This window comes from Alosa alosa, chromosome 24 (genome assembly GCF_017589495.1).
Source record: "Alosa alosa isolate M-15738 ecotype Scorff River chromosome 24, AALO_Geno_1.1, whole genome shotgun sequence".
Taxonomy (NCBI): Eukaryota; Metazoa; Chordata; class Actinopteri; order Clupeiformes; family Clupeidae; genus Alosa; species Alosa alosa.
Window position 1 is genome coordinate 7,455,356 of NC_063212.1, and position 17,301 is coordinate 7,472,656.

General features: G+C 42.7%; 1 protein-coding gene across 6 annotated transcripts in view; it reads left to right on the forward strand.

Moving 5' to 3' along the window:
- Positions 1–2,830, forward strand: part of LOC125289546 (FH2 domain-containing protein 1-like) — a 20,533-nt gene extending 17,703 nt beyond the window's left edge. For all 6 annotated transcript variants that reach the window (XM_048236454.1, XM_048236455.1, XM_048236452.1 and 3 more), the window contains one exon: positions 1–2,830. This exon is cut by the window's left edge and continues 111 nt beyond it. In XM_048236454.1, coding sequence (XP_048092411.1) covers positions 1–1,998 — 1,998 coding nt within the window. In that variant the 3' untranslated portion in view covers positions 1,999–2,830.
- Positions 2,831–17,301: the final 14,471 nt, after the last annotated feature.

Sequence of the window (17,301 nt, forward strand, 5' to 3'; positions counted from 1 at the left end):
CTGCGCTGCAGCAGCGAGACGGACGTGGAGGCGGCGCTGACTCGAGAGGGGCTCCTAGACCTGCTTAGGCCGCGGCCGCGCAGCCCGCTGAGCCCGCTGGGCCGCTCCGGAAGTCTCCGGCGCTCCCGCCAGAGCCCCGTGGCCACCGCCGACCACCAGCTGCACACGTTCCTCGAGATGACCTCTGAACCGGCCAAGTACGGCTCCTCCAAGCCCCTCAGCCCCAGCTGGACGGGTCAAAGCTCGCCGGCCTACTCTCCGTCCCACGTCCCGAGCACCCCCTCACAAACGTCAAAGCACTTCATCTCGCCCCAAACCCAGTCCCCGTCGCACACGACCCCCAGAGCAAACCTTAACACGGATACCTCAAACCTGAGTGTCAACAACAACCGCTCACCCTCACCCTCAAAGTCCTCAACGCACACAGACGACAACAAAAATGTCATTGTGGATCAGGAGATGACGGCGCACCAAAACACGTTCTTGAACGTGAATGTGGAGAGACACACCCTCGTGCATGGCCTCCAAGTGTTTGATCTTGTGTCTGGCCGTGACGGGGTTGTTGCCCAGGGCAATGGATCTACGGTAAATCAGGCTGACCTCATAGTCACAGATTTGGAAGAGGAGAGTGAAAACCCTGAACCACTAGTACTTAGCTCCCCTCCATTGCGGAAAGCACCAGAAAAAGTTGGTGAGCCTAGCTTGTCCTTTCCACAAATAGCCAACAAGGAAGGTGACCGAGACACAGAGACAAAACTCGATCTGCAAACGCTACCCAATATGCCAGTGATTCAGGTGTCTGGGGAAAGTAGGTTATCCGCGCAAACAGAAGATGCCAGCAGCCAATCAGAGAAAGAGCAAGAGGGCCGTTGTGACGTCACAGATTCCGTCTCGTCCAAGTCGACACCTGCCAGTCACGCGTCTGAGTCGACCTCTGTGGACGAGGCGTCAGTGCCTACCTCTAGCAGTGATAAAGCAGAGACTGAGTCGCCCGTGGAGTCCTCAGCCTCGCCGTGTGACAGTCCGGCGTCAGTGTCCAGATCAGCCGAGTCATCCGGCTCACACTCCACTGGCCAAGTGCCACAGAACTCCACTGCCCCGAGCAGCAAGAAGGCCAGTGCTGAGAAGACCGATGTCAAAGCTCAAAGCTCCTCCAAGTCCAAACCTGCCTCAAAAACAGCGACTGCCTCTAAACAGCCCGCGGCCCGACCCGTCAGAACACTCAACACCTCCGAGAACCAGACCATGCGGAGGGTGGTGCCCATCACCCGACTGACCCGATCTGGGAGCTCCGCCAGTAGGAAGCCAGACAAAAGTGGCATAGAGGCGAGCAACCACCGTGCGTCGACACACCGGCCCGGCCTCGCCAACGACGACTCCAAGTCTCCCAGAGTGAGGGAGCAGAGTCAGGCCTCGGTTGTCCGGAAGCCGTCCGTGCGGAAGACGACCCCTAAGCCCGTGCGTCCAGTGGTGCCCAAGCCCCCGCCCGAGGAGAAGATGTGTCGCTCCACCCTGCGGGCACTGCAGGCTGCCCAGGCCGCTGCCGGGCAGGGAGCCGCGCTTAGCGAGAGGTCGGCGAGTGCCCCCCAGACACCCGTCCGCAGCCCGGCTTCTGTCACCAAACTACCCAGCTTCGCCCGCAACACCGTGGCCTCCACGACCCGCGTGGCCAGACGGGACCTGGTGCCCAGCGGTGCCAACTCCCCCTCTGCCAACACCGGGGGCACGACTCCCACCCCCACGACTCCCATCAAGTCCTCCCCCCTGGCTCGCACTGCTTCCCTCAGGCACCCCCCCAACAACCGCGTGGCTCCGGAGGCTTCCCAGAGCTCCATCAGGAGGGTCGCCAGTATCCGCGTGGCAGCCAAAAAACCCTTCGGTGAACCTCTGGTGCCCCTCAGAGTCCACGAGCGGAAGAACAGCGGCAGTTTTTCTGACAAATCAGCCTATTCTAGAGACTCCCACACTGACAAGGCCAATAAACCTTTATGGAGATAAACTCAAGAGTGCTTTTTAGAAAAAAGAAAATTTAAGAGAAACACTATAAAAGCAACATGTAACTTAATAAAGTCTAGATTTGTATTTTTGTGGTCTTTATTTAACTTTCTGAGTAATGATGAATATGCTATTTTCGCCTTCTCTCTCTATGAACCATGGTTTTGTATGTATTGGACTAAGCATAGCTGTGGGTTTCCATGTACATGTCACAATTATGATTAAAGATTAAATTGAATACAATTGGTATGTAACCACCCTGTGCTTTTTAGACAGTGTGTATTTTGACAATGGGCCTCTGCTAGCCAAGGATGTTTTGACAAAGGGTTTTCCCCCTCATCCATAATCTTTCTGTCTTTTGTAATTATTCATAATGAAATATTTGTGGACATTATGCTGATGCTGCTGATCATTAGCGGAGTCGGTATTTTAATATTTAAACCGTCACCACTTGTCTGAATGTGTTGGTGTGGTCTTGTCCTATCTCCATAGGGAGATATTTTGTTCTTGTGCAGACATGGTTTGACTGGCTCCTCGTCATGAAACTGCCATAGCTTTCCTCACATAACCAAAGTGAAATCTGTAGGTCAAATTCAATCATAAGCTCAATAGTCAACGGGGAGAATCATATGCCAATTGACTAGTTTCACTGAAATTGAAGACAAGGCTCTCCAGCACCAAGTCCAGGGCCATTGCTTGATGCTCGTTCTGTCAGATGTCATCGTCTCTCTATCATATCATGTTAAAAATCGAAGCAAATCAGAGGAGTTTGCAACCCAGCTCAATTATGTGTTTATCTGTGTTGTCCAAATAAAGTTTATGTTAAAATTTCTTATCCCTTGTGTGACATATATGTTTGTGAGTGGTATACAAATATGCAGCCAGTGTTTTTACAAGAAAAAAATCTAAAGCCAGTGACCAGCAGGTGGCATATGAAGCTGCTGAGAACCTTTTTGGCCAACATTAAAGGGGAGATCAGCGATTGCACAGGAAGTTGCGTTTGTTTATGTTTTATGTATTTAAATGTATTATCAGATGATTTTGTCCAAAACAACATACTTTAAAACTTTAACCAAGTACCAAATGAAACACACCAGAGCGGTAGCTCACCCCTCCATTCAGTATTCCCAGAAAAAATCGCATATGATCGCTGAATGCACCTTTAATATGACCTTAATAGTATTACAAATATACAGCATGTTAGCGATAGACCTGGGTAACTTAAAGGGAAGTGGCAAACCTCCTAAATGAATAAATAAAGAGCTCTATGGCTTTGTTTTGTGATAGGAATGAACCCATACTGTACTGTATGCCCTGCTATTGGGAGAGTTCACTTACCGCCCCCTTCCCCCACATATAAAAACATCTAGTGTTGAGGGCGTGTAAACCATCACTGAAAAGTTCTTTCCAGGTTTCTCTGAACATCTCTATGAAAGTTTGTACAACACATTTAAGCCTTAACATGATCTGACTAAAATCCATGTTGATCAAATTGGGAAATCATTCATCTTCATCTGCTACCATGAAATGTGGGGTCCCCCAAGGTTCAAGCCTTGGCCCCCTCCTCTTCTCTCTATACATGCTGCCCCTCAGTTCCATTTTTGATAAATATGGCATCCAATACCACTGCTACGCTGATGATACCCAAATCTATCTCCCAGTGGCTCCTCAGACCCCATGTTTATTAAATAAACTACATAGCTGCCTCAATTACATTAAATCTTGGATGGCCTGCAATTTCCTCCAACTCGACAGCAAAACTGAAATAATCATATTTGGTCCACCCTCCTCTGTCACCATCCTCAGCAGTACTCTTGGTCCACTCTCAAACAATGTGCACTCCGTGGTTAGAAATCTTGGTGTCATGCTGGATAGCTCTCTAAATTTTCATAAACAAATCAATAGTGTGGTCCGAAGTGGCTTTTATCAAGATGGTCCAAAATGCAGCAGCCAGATTGCTTACTGGTACTTAAAAAGAGAGAGCACATCACACCAGTCCTGGCTCAGCTGCACTGGCTTCCTGTTAAATTTAGAATTGATTTTAAGATTTTACTTTTTGTTTTTAAAGCTCTTAATGGCCTAGCACCCCCCTACATTGCTGAAATCCTTTCTCCACACTCTACCTCTAGGTCGACCTGGTCATCTTCAAGACAACTCTTATCTGTCCCCTGCACACGTCTCAAAACAAAAGGTGACCGGGCCTTCTCTGTTGCTGGCCCAAACTTATGGAATCCCCTCCCACCTCACATTAAGTCCTCGACTACCCTTGCTAGTTTTAAGTCTAATTTAAAAACTTACCTCTTCTCTCTTGCTTTTAACAACCTTTAATTCTGCCCCCTGTGTCTTGCGTGTGTGTCCCTCTACCTTTTTACTTTTTTTTATCTACCACTTACTTTTAGTTATTTATTTATCTCAATATATATATCCTGCTTACTCTATTTTACCTGTTTTACTCCATTTATTTTATGTTCTTATTTTATATTATATTTATTTTTAACTTTATCTATTCTACTGATCTTATTATTATTATTTATTTATTTTTTTCTTTTTAATGTACGACTTCTTAATTCTACTCATGTAATTTAGTCAGACCTGTGTATGGGTCCCTTTTATGTTTCAACTGTTGCCTAACCTCTCATTGCCATGTAAAGCACTTTGGGTCAACTCCTGTTGTTTTTAAATGTGCTATATAAATAAAAGTGACTTGACTTGACTTGATCCTATTTTGGAAGGACAAATATTTTTCTAATGGTAAATTAATTCATAAACCTACATACCAACAAACTCTTGTTCTCCTGAAAACAAATGTTGCCCTCCAATCTGAGAATCTCATTAAAGGGATTAATTACAACGGTTAGAGTAATTTGTGTCAGCGAAGCATGTAGGCCTTCTAAAGTCAAGGGGAAGAGAATATTATGTAGGCTATCTTTTGTCATCAGTGCAGACTTTTGTGATGGCTGTGGAACCTAGATGGTTAAAGACAAACAATAACCTACAGTTGTATTTTTGAAGCATCCAACACTGATCAACCCAAATGGTAGCTGAAGATCCAGCTCTGGTCTGCCACAGTAATGCCAGGTCAGGTAACATATGGAAATATGAAACTTGACATCCAACATCTATCAAATAAGCACACAATTAAACAAGATTAATGGTTTATCTTTTGCTGTCTACTAATACAAAAGCATACAACTTTATAGTTGTGAGGGCAATAGTTTGATATGTTTTGAGAATTGAGAGTTGGAGCTATGTCCTCAGACTGTAGTAAAGTTTCTAATCGCGGTGTTTTTCCTTTTACCAACCTTTACCACAATTATTGGTTGTGTCTACTGATAATCTACATTGTTTTCTGATCACTCTTCTCTGAGTCACTATTAGGCGCCAACTTAAAATAAAGAGACAGTCTGACGTCATATTTCTGCGTCGAGGTTTCCCTCTGTGGAGTCTGTGCGAAAGGGGAAAAGACCAACGATAAGTGAGTGGCTTTCTCCCATCGATTCTTTGTGTTCACGCAAACAAATAGCCGAAGAGCCTCAGTGGGGTAATGAACAATTTTCAACGAAATCATTAGTACAGACATCAAACTTTCAAATAGCCCGCTGAATCTTTTAAGAGGTCTTGCAATCGTAGCCGGCGAAGCAAGTGGGAGGACGACGTAGCGATAGCGACTTAGCATTTCCAGTTAAGGGGGAGGGTAGCCTCACCACTGGACTAGATGAGTGGGAGAGCGGCAAAGTGGACATCAAGGGCATCTGTCCATCTGAGAACGTGTCTTCACTCGATTTGATATCGAGCAGATTTTCGAGCCTTGTGTATGGTGAGTCAAATATTACCTCGTCTGTATCACGTGTGTTTTTGTAAATAACCCAAAGGATAGGAACTATAAAAACAAATTTGCAGCCCTAGCGTTAACAACTAACGTCAGAAAGCCACAGTGGTCAAGGAGTGTGAAAGCGTAGGTTTGGATGAGAAAATGTAGGTACAATCTTTATATATACAGTATAAGTTAGATATTAGTGACGTAGAACGTTTGCAATTCGTTTTTATTCACAGCAGCACGGTCTTAATACAAGTGATTTAACTGTCGTAACGTATAGGTTTTTTGTCTTAGTGTAACGTTATATGTTTGTGTAGGGCTGTGTTGGACTTGTATTTGAGAAGTTCTGGAGAAACTTTCATGATAGCCATCTTTGGACGTCCAACTTCAATAACCACCTACAACGTTGGTTCCACGTGCACGTTGACACGACGTACCGACAGTGAGTGTGGTTTTGCCCCGAAATAATAATGTTAGTCGGCTATTTTGTAAGTTTTTGGTTGTCAACAATGTGTCGCGTATTACTATCGAATGCCTTTTGCTGTCTATTGATGTGTATGTCAATAACGTTATCTGTTTCAAGGCTACTTGTGTCGTTACGACAGTCTCCCGGGAAATTTAAATAGCCACGTTGTGATACTCGTGTTTTGCTGTCCTAGGACCTAGTGAGCTTCTGCCGAAGCTTTATCGTTAGATATGGCGAATGAGCTCAGTTTGTTTGTGTGTGTAAAACAATGCTGCAATTAAGCTGGCTGTCAGTGCATTTAGCTGGTTGTTTTGCCAGAGTGCCGTATTTGTTTTGGCTGCTTCGCGCCATCACGCTGTGATTCGCTGAGCTCGTGCAGAAGAGACGCTGTTGGCATTGCGTTTCCCTTTCACTTATTATCGCCGCTGGCCACATGCGTCTACGCTTCCGAATCCAGCGGGCTCCATTGTTTGTGCTCTCCCGGGAAGATGGCCCGGACCGCTGGAGGAAGGCGCTGATAACTATGCTAGGGGGTGGGGGAAAAAAGCTTTCGTGACCGTGACCGTGGTTTGTCAGGATTTTGAAGGACTGAGGAATGGCTTTCAAAAGCAGTGTCCTCAGCGGAAATGTGTTTATAACACATTTGTTTGCCTGTCGAAAATATGATCGTCTCTGGTGCCCAAATACCTTAGAGAAGTCTCTGCTCCATTGTTAGATTGTCATATCAATCCCAAGTCACCAGCAGCAGCCGGGGTTAGGATTTCCTTTGTGCAATACAGGCCATTAAGAATACCTACTGCACCGGCAATTCTGTTTATTTACTAATAACACGAGTAGTGGGACTGTTGATTTGGTCGGGATGCTGTAGAGGTCATATCCAAGCGTTACAGGAAATTGCTGAACCTGAAGAACAATGTCAGTAAGCTCAGGCAAGCTGGTTGCTTCATCTTGTGTCGTTTTTTTAGCGTGTCTTTTCATGAGAAACAAAAAGGTAAGAGCCAGGCAGGTCTATTTCGACTCTGACATCCTGTCCTCAGAGTGTTTTAAAGAGGTCGAGGAAGAGAGGTGCGAATTCCAGGTTGTTGGTGTGAGTGTTGTTGAGTGGGTTTGCAAGTGAGTGCAAGGTGTGGAAATCAATGTGATGAAAGGTTATGGTGTGTGCTTCAATTGTGCTCTGAGGATGTTCACAATGCGGTTGTGCTGAGGATATTCTGTACCGTACTGTAACCTTGCCTGTACTCTGTACTATTATTAGAAAGTTAGAGCTTTTCAGCAGAAGTAGTGTATGACATGATACTCCCCACAACCGCTACAGAACCAAAACACTAACCATATTCAGATGAGAGGCCCTACATGTGATCATGTTGACTGTCACTTTATTTAAAAGGCATGACTTGTTATTGTGATGTGACCAGACATGACCTAGAGCCACTTAAAGGAGAATTCCGGTGTGATATTGATATTGATTAAAGTGTGTTGAAACATGATACCGAGTGTGAACGTATGTCTCATAGCCCATCTCGGCTTGTCCCCTGCACTCCAAAATCTGGCGCTAGTTAGCCGATGCTACCAAAAGCTTTTTCAATGGAGTTGCTTCGGCATCGGCCTAGCCATGCAAATAAATCACTGTTTTACACCATTTACGAGGCTCAATGTATCTCCACACTTCATTGGTAGACTTCCGAGGGCCCTGACATTTAAAACGAGACATTGAGAACTTTGAAAAAGCACTGGTAGTTTACCTACAAGATTTATACAGACAGTATCTTCAAAGTTTAGCTTTTGCAGCCATCTTAAAATTTAGTCACGATAAGTTGAGCGACGAGTATGAATGAACAGGTATGATAAGGGATCAGATTCCAAAAATAATTCTGTGGAAATGCATGGATTCCAGTTATTAGTATAATAACTGGAATCCAAGTATTCGCACCAAACTGTTTGAGTACAGGACGTTAGGTTTAGTACAGATGTGTTTTGAATTTACCAAATACAGGCTTTAACAGTAATCAACAGTTTTTTTTGCTTGCGTACCATATTTTAAAAAATTTGACTTCCCATACAAACATATTAGGTGCCGTACAATATGTCAGTTAACGTCAAAAACATTTGACACCTTTTTCAAAATACTCAAAAGCAGTATTGTCAGTGAATTTTAGGTTAGCAGTACCTACAGGCTTACTGTTCCGAAAATTAACCGAACCGTGACTGGGTCATTCCATGTGAAAACAGCCAATATCGGGGTATCATGTACATGGTACCTCTCAGATTTTGCTGAAAAGCGGTGAAAATATGCCTTATGTTACCAAACAAGGGAATCTGAAGTTTCAGGTCAATATCTCAAGCGGTTTGCCTGTGGCGTCCATTTGAATTTCGGGTGCCACAGCCCTAATTGACACATTGCCCTCTACCACTATTAGAACAGACGTTATGGGCTTCCAAAAATGGCAAAAGATGAAATGTAAAATTCCAATGTGTCAATTAGGGCCCCGATATTGGCTGTTGTGTCATGTACATGGGTGGCTGAGTTGGCGTGGAATGACCCGACTACAAAATCGAGGTACACACCAAACCGTGATTTTTGTCTACTGTTGCACCCCTAGGTGCCATATGTGTTGATCAAATCACTGCCTTGAGACTGCCTGTTGGCCAAACAGGGAGAGCTCATGTCTTTGTTGAGTGCATTTCTTTGTTGAATATTTAACTATCTCCTCCCCAGCAACCTGAGCTGGATTCAGAGTGTTGACCTAACAGCCAGAGATATTTCACTTGGGAGGAGTTGTGAAGCATCGTGTTTTGTTTAGGTGGTGTGTCTGTGAGGTGCCACCTTGGCAACGACACGACTGACGCTGTTCCGACTGAGCACCTGTTCTTGGACTTACCGTAGTGTACACTACAGTGTGATGCAGCATAGTGGCCGACTTGTATTGAACTATTGAGGCTGAAGTGACTGTTTTTATTGCTCACAACAATTGAGTCTACAACAAACACTATCCAGGAAGGCAAGAGTAAAGAGGGCCAGTTCTCTTTTTTAGATTAAACCGAACATACACTGTCTGCTTCCTTTATTCCATTATATTACTATCCTCACAGGTCAGTGTGGTCTCAATGTTATGTAATATTGTTTGATGGTATGCTTGGCCTTACATAAGTGGTGCCATGCTTGGTATGGGCTGGGGAGGGGAGAGGAGCTGTTATGGGCGCCGGTGAGTATCTAGTTGGTGGCATGCCATACTTAGACAAAAATAACCCCAAGTAGCCCATGGTCCCTGTTGGGTATAGTGATAGCAGGCCACAGGCATACAGTATGAATTTGACTTGCCACAAAAAAAAAAGATATTTGCCTACAAATCCTTTATATTGGTCGCTTTTTAGAACTCTTTTTCACTGCTCAAACATCAAGACCTAGGTCGTAGGCCTATGTGCTTGTGTTGGGCATATGTGGTAGCTTAGTGTTTAAGGAGCTGGGCTACCATGCAGTAGCCTGAAAAGTTGTGGGTTCAATTCCCGGTTTCCACTATTGCCCCCTTCAGCAAAGCACTAAACCCCTAGTAGCTCCGGGGACAATAGGCATCCTAATTGCACTAGCAACACCCTAGCAACCATGCCAATTACCCTAGCAACAACCTAGCAACCACAACTATATTGTGACCCTAGCAACCACCATAGTACCCTGCTGAACTCTTTTTTTTTTTTTTTTTTGTTCGTTCCATGTCAAAACCGATAAGGTTGTTGTTGCACCATCAAAGATTTTGTTCAAACCTATATCAAGAATGGGCCCCAAAACCAAGACGTTTAAAATATTTTTGTTCAAATATGTATGAATGAAACATGGTACATTATTGGCACTTTTTACACAGAATGACTATGAACTGGGCTATTTCCAATTTGATTTTTGTTTTCCTACTAGCTACCCCATAAACCATTTTAGTCATAGGAAAATTAACAAAAAATACAATCACACCTTGTTTTATCCATAATATCTCCATGTGCATTTGTTGCAGAGACCTCAAATATTGGTATCTGTAGTCGGATAAAAAATCATTGTCATGTGGATACAAAAAAAGACCCTTCATATCACCAGTTTTGCACTTTGTTCCATATCTATATACTTATATAAAACTAATGGGCATGTTGTACAAACTTGTAATGGTCCATTCATACTGATAACATGTCTGTCTTCAATCCTACAATGTTTGGCCAGGCTAGGAATAATACTTTTCAAGGTATTAATGCCCAAACATGGCCTCCAAGATAAGGTATTTCTGAGAGGGTCAAAATGATTTAAAAAAATCAAGGGTGAAAAAATGTATGAAAACAAAATATTTTACAGGCCGTAGTTTTGAAACCTAAATATTAGGTAGACAAACTTTGAGCAAAATCTGAGTCAATGCAGCAACCATTTTCTTGGTCTTTGGACTGTTACAATTCTAGCTGCTGAAAAGCTTCAATATGCAGTGAGGAAAATGCTCAAATCTTAATGATGGGCAAGCCTTTACACAAAGAGCCTGATTTTCTCATTTTTTAATAACAAAAATTTATCCTGGGGTATCGCACAAAGGACAGCTGTCTAGCTGACATTAGGCTGATGACACATCTGAAACTGAGGCTGTCCATTGGTCTAAAATGGGTCATCCCTGTTTAGTCATCTGGCATGATGTCCCATGTCACTTATGAACCTGTGTTTGTAGCCTGGGTGAGTCGGTACAGTTAAGGTTAAATTACGGTAACCTACTTCAGGACCCTGCAATGTGTCATAGATATGTCTGAGTCATCTTATAGACAATGGGGTGTTTGGGACTGAAATGCAGAATGATTCAGCAGAAGTTTCATCTGCCTTGGGCACAGTTCAGTTGAAATGTGTATCCCAGGAACAGCTTGTCTAAAGCATGATGAAGTGGTGTTAGTCATTGTTCCAACAATGTTCCGGCTTATTGAACTTCAGAGAGCTTTTTCCGTACTTCTCTTTTGAGAGATTCGCTATCTCCCTCCGTCCTGTAAAGCTCAACTAGAGGTAGTCTTTCTCTTTTATTATGGCTAAGTTTTGTCAATCAGCAATTGTGAAGATGCTAGTTTGTATGTTTTAAGCAGATATTTCAGTGAATAGAAAAAGACTTGAACCAGAAAGCAATTGATTGTGAGGCCATCCTTAAAAATATTTTTGTTTGCAGTAACAGCCAAAAAAAAATAAAAATGGGTCGGTAGGTAGGTCAATATTTTTTTTTTCAAGATTCAAAGTAAAAAAAAAAGTTCAATTTTGGTCATGGTGATTACGTGGAATGAATTTACACAAATGTGTATATCGTGGCGTAACTGACTGGGTCTTCAACCCGTGCCTTCAGGCGCACCATTGCAAACATCATTCTGATGCAGGTTATATAGACCAGCCTTTCTCAAACTTCTTTGACCTGAGGCCCGGTCATGGCAGACTTTTGGGTCATAGGGCTCATCTACATGTACCCAGAAAGAAGGCTACAATAGCTCTTGGCCACGTTATATTGAAATTTGACTATACAATACTCAATGCTATACAGTATATTATACAGTCTCTGCTCTGTTTCTAAGGAAGTTCCAAAACAACGTCGTTCTATTAAGTTTAAGTTAAATAAATAAATAGCCTTCCAACAGGTTGAAGCGGGGCTTTGATACCAACGTTATCGATTAGTTTCAGTTTCTCTCGGCGCGAGCCAGCGCATTGAATGAATGCTCATACCACCACTTAATTGTAGGGCTCCATGTTTAATGACATCGATAGCAGAAGCGTCTTTTTAGGTCGATCCAGCGGTTTCTTGATCAACTGCGCAGCAAATTATCAGATGAAGCATCGGGCCTAATTTCACTCCGACTCCATTGAACCAGCAGTCTCCATGTTCGCGGACCCATATTTCGAGAAATGCTGAATAGACCACAACCAATTTCAATACTCCGACACGGTCACGCTAGACTAGGGGAGAAGGGATGAGAAAAGATCTGGCCACAGTTCTTCCAGAACTTCGTGCCAAGTAAAAGCGTTATCAGTTTGTGTGAATGAAACGAAGCCTAGGCCATAGTGTGACATCGTAAAACCAATGGTGTAGAGATGGCGCCAAGTGAGCCGCATAAAGTGAATTTATATTCACAATACTTGGGCCTACTAAAAGAAATATTATTTTATTGCATTTGTATTTGTTTAGAGTAAAAAAAACAATCGGTCGGTATTAACGCAAGTTTACAACCGGCAATTCGGTCGGACTAAAAGGGGGAAAAAAAATAAATATTTGGGTCGGTTCTAAATTGGCAGGGTCGGTCGGGTTACGGCAAACGAAAATATTTTTAAGGATGGCCTGAAAGTGATATCTTAAATGAGAAGTAGATGTAGACTTGTTGTTTTGTCTGTGATTGGTGTTTACTTTTACTACCTTAACAGTGGGCACTTTAAATTATTATGTATCACAAGGAAGATGCAGAAAAAAAACGAGTAATTGACTGACCCCAAAATTCCCGCCCTTTGTGTCACAATGAAGCAGGCAAGTCTGGAATCTGACAGTACCTCAGTCAACTTTCTTACTTTCCTGCTATGATGTTGTGTTCGAGGCTCACTCCTCTGTCTTGAAAATAAAAATTTTGAAGATGCTTAAAAGATGTGTCTCGGGGTGTTGTAAAAGTAATCCTGAATATGCCAGCCAATTGTAAGACGTGTTTTTCATTTCCAAAACTGAAAATATAGTTTGACCGATATATAAAGTGGATTAATCTTGTAAGCAGTTAGTGGTAGAGATGCACCAATTGCAATTTTCTGGGCCGATACCGATTTCCGATTTTTCATAGAGTTTGACCTGCCGATACCGATTTTAGCCGATTCCGATTTCATTTCTTCTAACCATTTTACAGCACACACACAAATAGTTATTTTCTATCTTTTCTTTGATAGAACATGTTAATATAGACGTGTAATCAACTTATCAATGATGAAATGGCTGTTAAAAAAAAATGGAACCGGTGAGCAGACAGATTATTTTTCAAGTCTAACTTCAGATGCAGTATCAAATTATGGATTAAGTTAAGTTATGGAACACCCATTTTATGCTTCTCACATCCAATATCCAACTAAAGATTTAAGAACAATTTTCATGATACATTTGAACGTGCTACCATGTAACATATTTTCATATGCATTGATTAATTTATGGGAGGGCCAGGAAAAAGTGCTAATAGCTATTAGGTGCTCCACCATATGAAAACAGTGCACGTCTGTTTTGCGGTGAAAAAATTAAATCCAAATTCCGGTTAAATGCATCAATTAGGCTATAGAAACTTTCAGAGACGGCTGATTCAGTATTCAGAGCATCAGCTTTCTTCATTGTAGGCTACTATGTCAAAAGCAACTTTAACGTTTGTTTGCCTTTCATCGACATCCACCTCTCAATCTGCTAGACTAGGGTATTTTAAGACATAGCCCTAGTCTACGTGCAGTAAATAGTTAGAGTATTTTTTTTTTTAAGTGGAGTAGAACTACTAGGGCTACTGTATGTCGCTGCTTGTTGACATCTTATTATGTAGCCTAGCCTTAACCTGACCCTAGCCAGATGAATGTCGTTCCGCTTAGCTCCGCCTAGCTTCACTCACATCCATCTGGGACCTCTTCCATTGAGAGTGATTTCTCCAACCAACTTTATGGTTTAGCCAATCAGGGCCTTGGGGCGGGAGTTTCATAGATGTGACATAGCGTAGAAGTGACTGTGAGTCCGTTATTAGCGTCACGGGTTGGCTTCGATGTGAGTGGTTGAAGTAGCACGTCAATAGATGACGGACAAGTGGCTTATTCAATCATATGCAAGCATTTTTTGATTAGGCCCAGCCTTCTGAAGCAACACTTCAATGGATCGGTTCCAGATGGATGAGTGGAGCTAGGCGGAGCCGAAATTCATCTGGCTATTGCCAGGTTAGCCTAGCCTATGATCACTAAACTTTGATTATTTTTAATGTCGCAATCGTTTATCTCCGTTCAGCAGGCTTGTGGTTCAGCTGTGGAGCACGCCAATTAGCGGCAGTGACGGGCGGTGATGGCGATGTTTACGTAGCCTAATGAAGTGACAGCTTAGTAAATTCCACGCAGTAGGCCAATGGTAAAGCACAGCGTTTGCTGCATAGAAAACTCAGTAGCCTATTAGCTCTTTCTTTGTAGCCCTACATCCAGCCCTGAGTGTTGGCCTGGTTGCTAGCTTCTTCAAACTTTGCAAACTCAGCTGGGTGTTGTTACAATTGCGGGTATACGAGTGTATTTGACCGGCATAAAATCGGCATGTCTCAGACTGACCGGCCAGTCGCCGGTCATGGCCGATCACGTGAAAATCGGCCGATTCCGGTCACCAGCCGATCTATCGGTGCATCTCTAACCCCATGCAACCTGTTGCACCAGCTACCATTAGCCACCCGGCTTTCGGCCAGGTACAGTGAGACAAGTGGCCAAGATTTAGGAAGCAGAGAGATAATGTTTGTTTATATTTTGATCTGTGAATTTGATTGACAGGCGGTTTTACGATTTCTCTGAATGTCTTACTAGACAGTCCTGCTCCCATGTCTTGTTACCTTTATGCTAGTGTGGAAAGGATCTCTAATGCAACTCACTCTAAGCACTCAATTCCCCATACTTTTAGTTCTCGTGCCTAGTCAGACTTGGAAGTTGTCTTGACTTACTGTATGGTGCCATCAACTTTGATTTTCTCTGCACCTGGCTGAAAACTGGTCAGAAGTTATGTTTTTTTTTTTGTCTTGGCTTTCTTCACCACATTTGCGACAGTTTGCAGTAAATTAGGTGTCAATACAGATGGTGGTAACCAAAGTGAAATTTTAATGTAAAACTGAAAATGTAATTTTACTGTAAGAATTGTCTGAATACTGGTCGTTCCAGTAGTGTAGTGTTGGTTGACTGTTCTAATGGTGAGAAACTAAAACATGATGCACCTGATGAAGAAGAATCACTGAGCATCCGGCTTTGCAATTTGGTTATTAAGTCATGATTCAATAATGAGCTGATAATTCTCTTTCCAGGTCCAACGGCTTTCAGACCCGCTCATTTTTCTCCATAGACAATAAAATAAAAAAAATGTTCTGCTATTCAGTGTAGCCTTATAAAATCATATTTTTCGCAGAATCCTGGATGTTACCCTTGATTATATCATCTGGTTGCAGTAATTACTCTGTTGAAGTTAAGCAATTTTGTTTTACCCTCACTAAAACGGAGGTGATGGTGATAAAGTTTACAAGTTGCGAAAACGGGCTGGCTGCTCTAGTAAACGTCTTTTGATGGAAAAAACTGTTGGACCTGTGATGTCGGACTTAACAACCAAATGGCAGAGCTTGGGATTGGTCATTTAATTCTCACCTCCCAGCTGATGACCACCATTTGTTACTTTCACCGTTCAGCTTTCCTCAACATAACCAAGGAGACTGGAGGTTACGGGGGGCGGGTATGTGCAGTGGAAGGCTTCACAAGCATGCCGAGTTAGTATGGCAGGTATCTGCTGATTTGCAACCCCCCCACCCCCATCACTCTGTCCTTTTTAATTTGATACTACAGTAGAGATTAAGATGGCTTCCTTGCGGTTCAGTCTCTTATGACATTTAGTATTGTATGGTGAGGTCTGTGTGCTCAGTAAGGAAGTGACTTGAGTTGGTGAGGGATAGGCATGTGGTGCCCCAATTGTTGTTGTAGTCACTGCTGCCATCTAGTGGACAGCCATGTTCTCAGCTGTTCACTTTCCAGCTACAGTTTATTTGCAATAGATCATATCTAAATCATGTATACATGTATAAGTTCTGTGGACAGTTGAAGATAAATTGCTGCTCCAAGTTCCAGCTTCCTCATGACTTTGAATATTGTCCCTCCCCAAGATGGAGACCGTTGAAGGTCCACACTTAACTTTTTGACCATCCGAGTACTTGCAGTGCGCTGCTTGTTCATTATCATGTTCCATCATTATCAGTTTGCACACCTATGCAAATTAGATATTGTATTTAGATATTATTTAAGTACAGAACTACGCAGAATGGGACATGGTGATAGTTTCCAATAAGGGCAGGTTCAACTTTCATTTCTGGTATGTCAGTATTTGTTGATACAAAAAAGCATTTCATAGCATGAACTGTATGCTATCCTCCCAAGATGTAACTCATTGACATGCAAGACCTACAGAAATCCCTAAACTAGTCCGCTTTTGTACTGCCTTCACCAGATAAGCAATCTTTCATCATACACTGTGCCGTTGGCTTCTTTAAACCATGCTTTCCCATAGCATAAAGGTGGTATATGGATAACGACAAGTGATCGCTGATAGAAGAGTTCTGTAAAGGAGTTTCGCGCACAGATACTGGAGATTCATAATAATGCAAGTAGCGAGTCTTTTCTCTGAGAGCTGTGTTTAATGTTTTGTATAAGGGTGTAAAACTACCTCTTGCCCATCAAGAAAAACCTAACTATCTTATTGGCTGTTTCAGTAACCACTCATTTAGCCGGAAGGCCTGTGGATATTCATCTGATTGTAGATGTGCCAGTGTCTGTATGATATGATGGAAGGCATTATGGAGTGAATGCCTCTCTTGTAGCTTTTATCTTGTCTATAAAGATAGCCACAGATACCACCTGACAGGTGTGACGTATGTAAATATGCTGATTATAAAGCATGATTATTGCACAAAATTGTGTCTTGGACTGCTCACAATAAAAAGCCAGCCTAAATTGTACTGTTTAACAACACAATACCACTGATGTCTCGAGTGTGGGGAAGAGCACGCTGGCTACAAGAATGTCCCAACAGAGCTGTTGCTTGAATGTAAAGTACTCAATGTGGATTTTGCCAAATATCTGAACAGAACTTGAGAAAAATAGCATAAGCCTTTTGTGTACATGGAATAAGTCTTGGATCTTTTACTTTAACTCATGACAAACTATTGTATTTCTTTGTTTGTTGTTCAGATTAAATTGCACTGGATAGATAAATGATATTAATGCCTCTTTCTCCCTCTCCCTTCCTTCCATCTCTAGAAT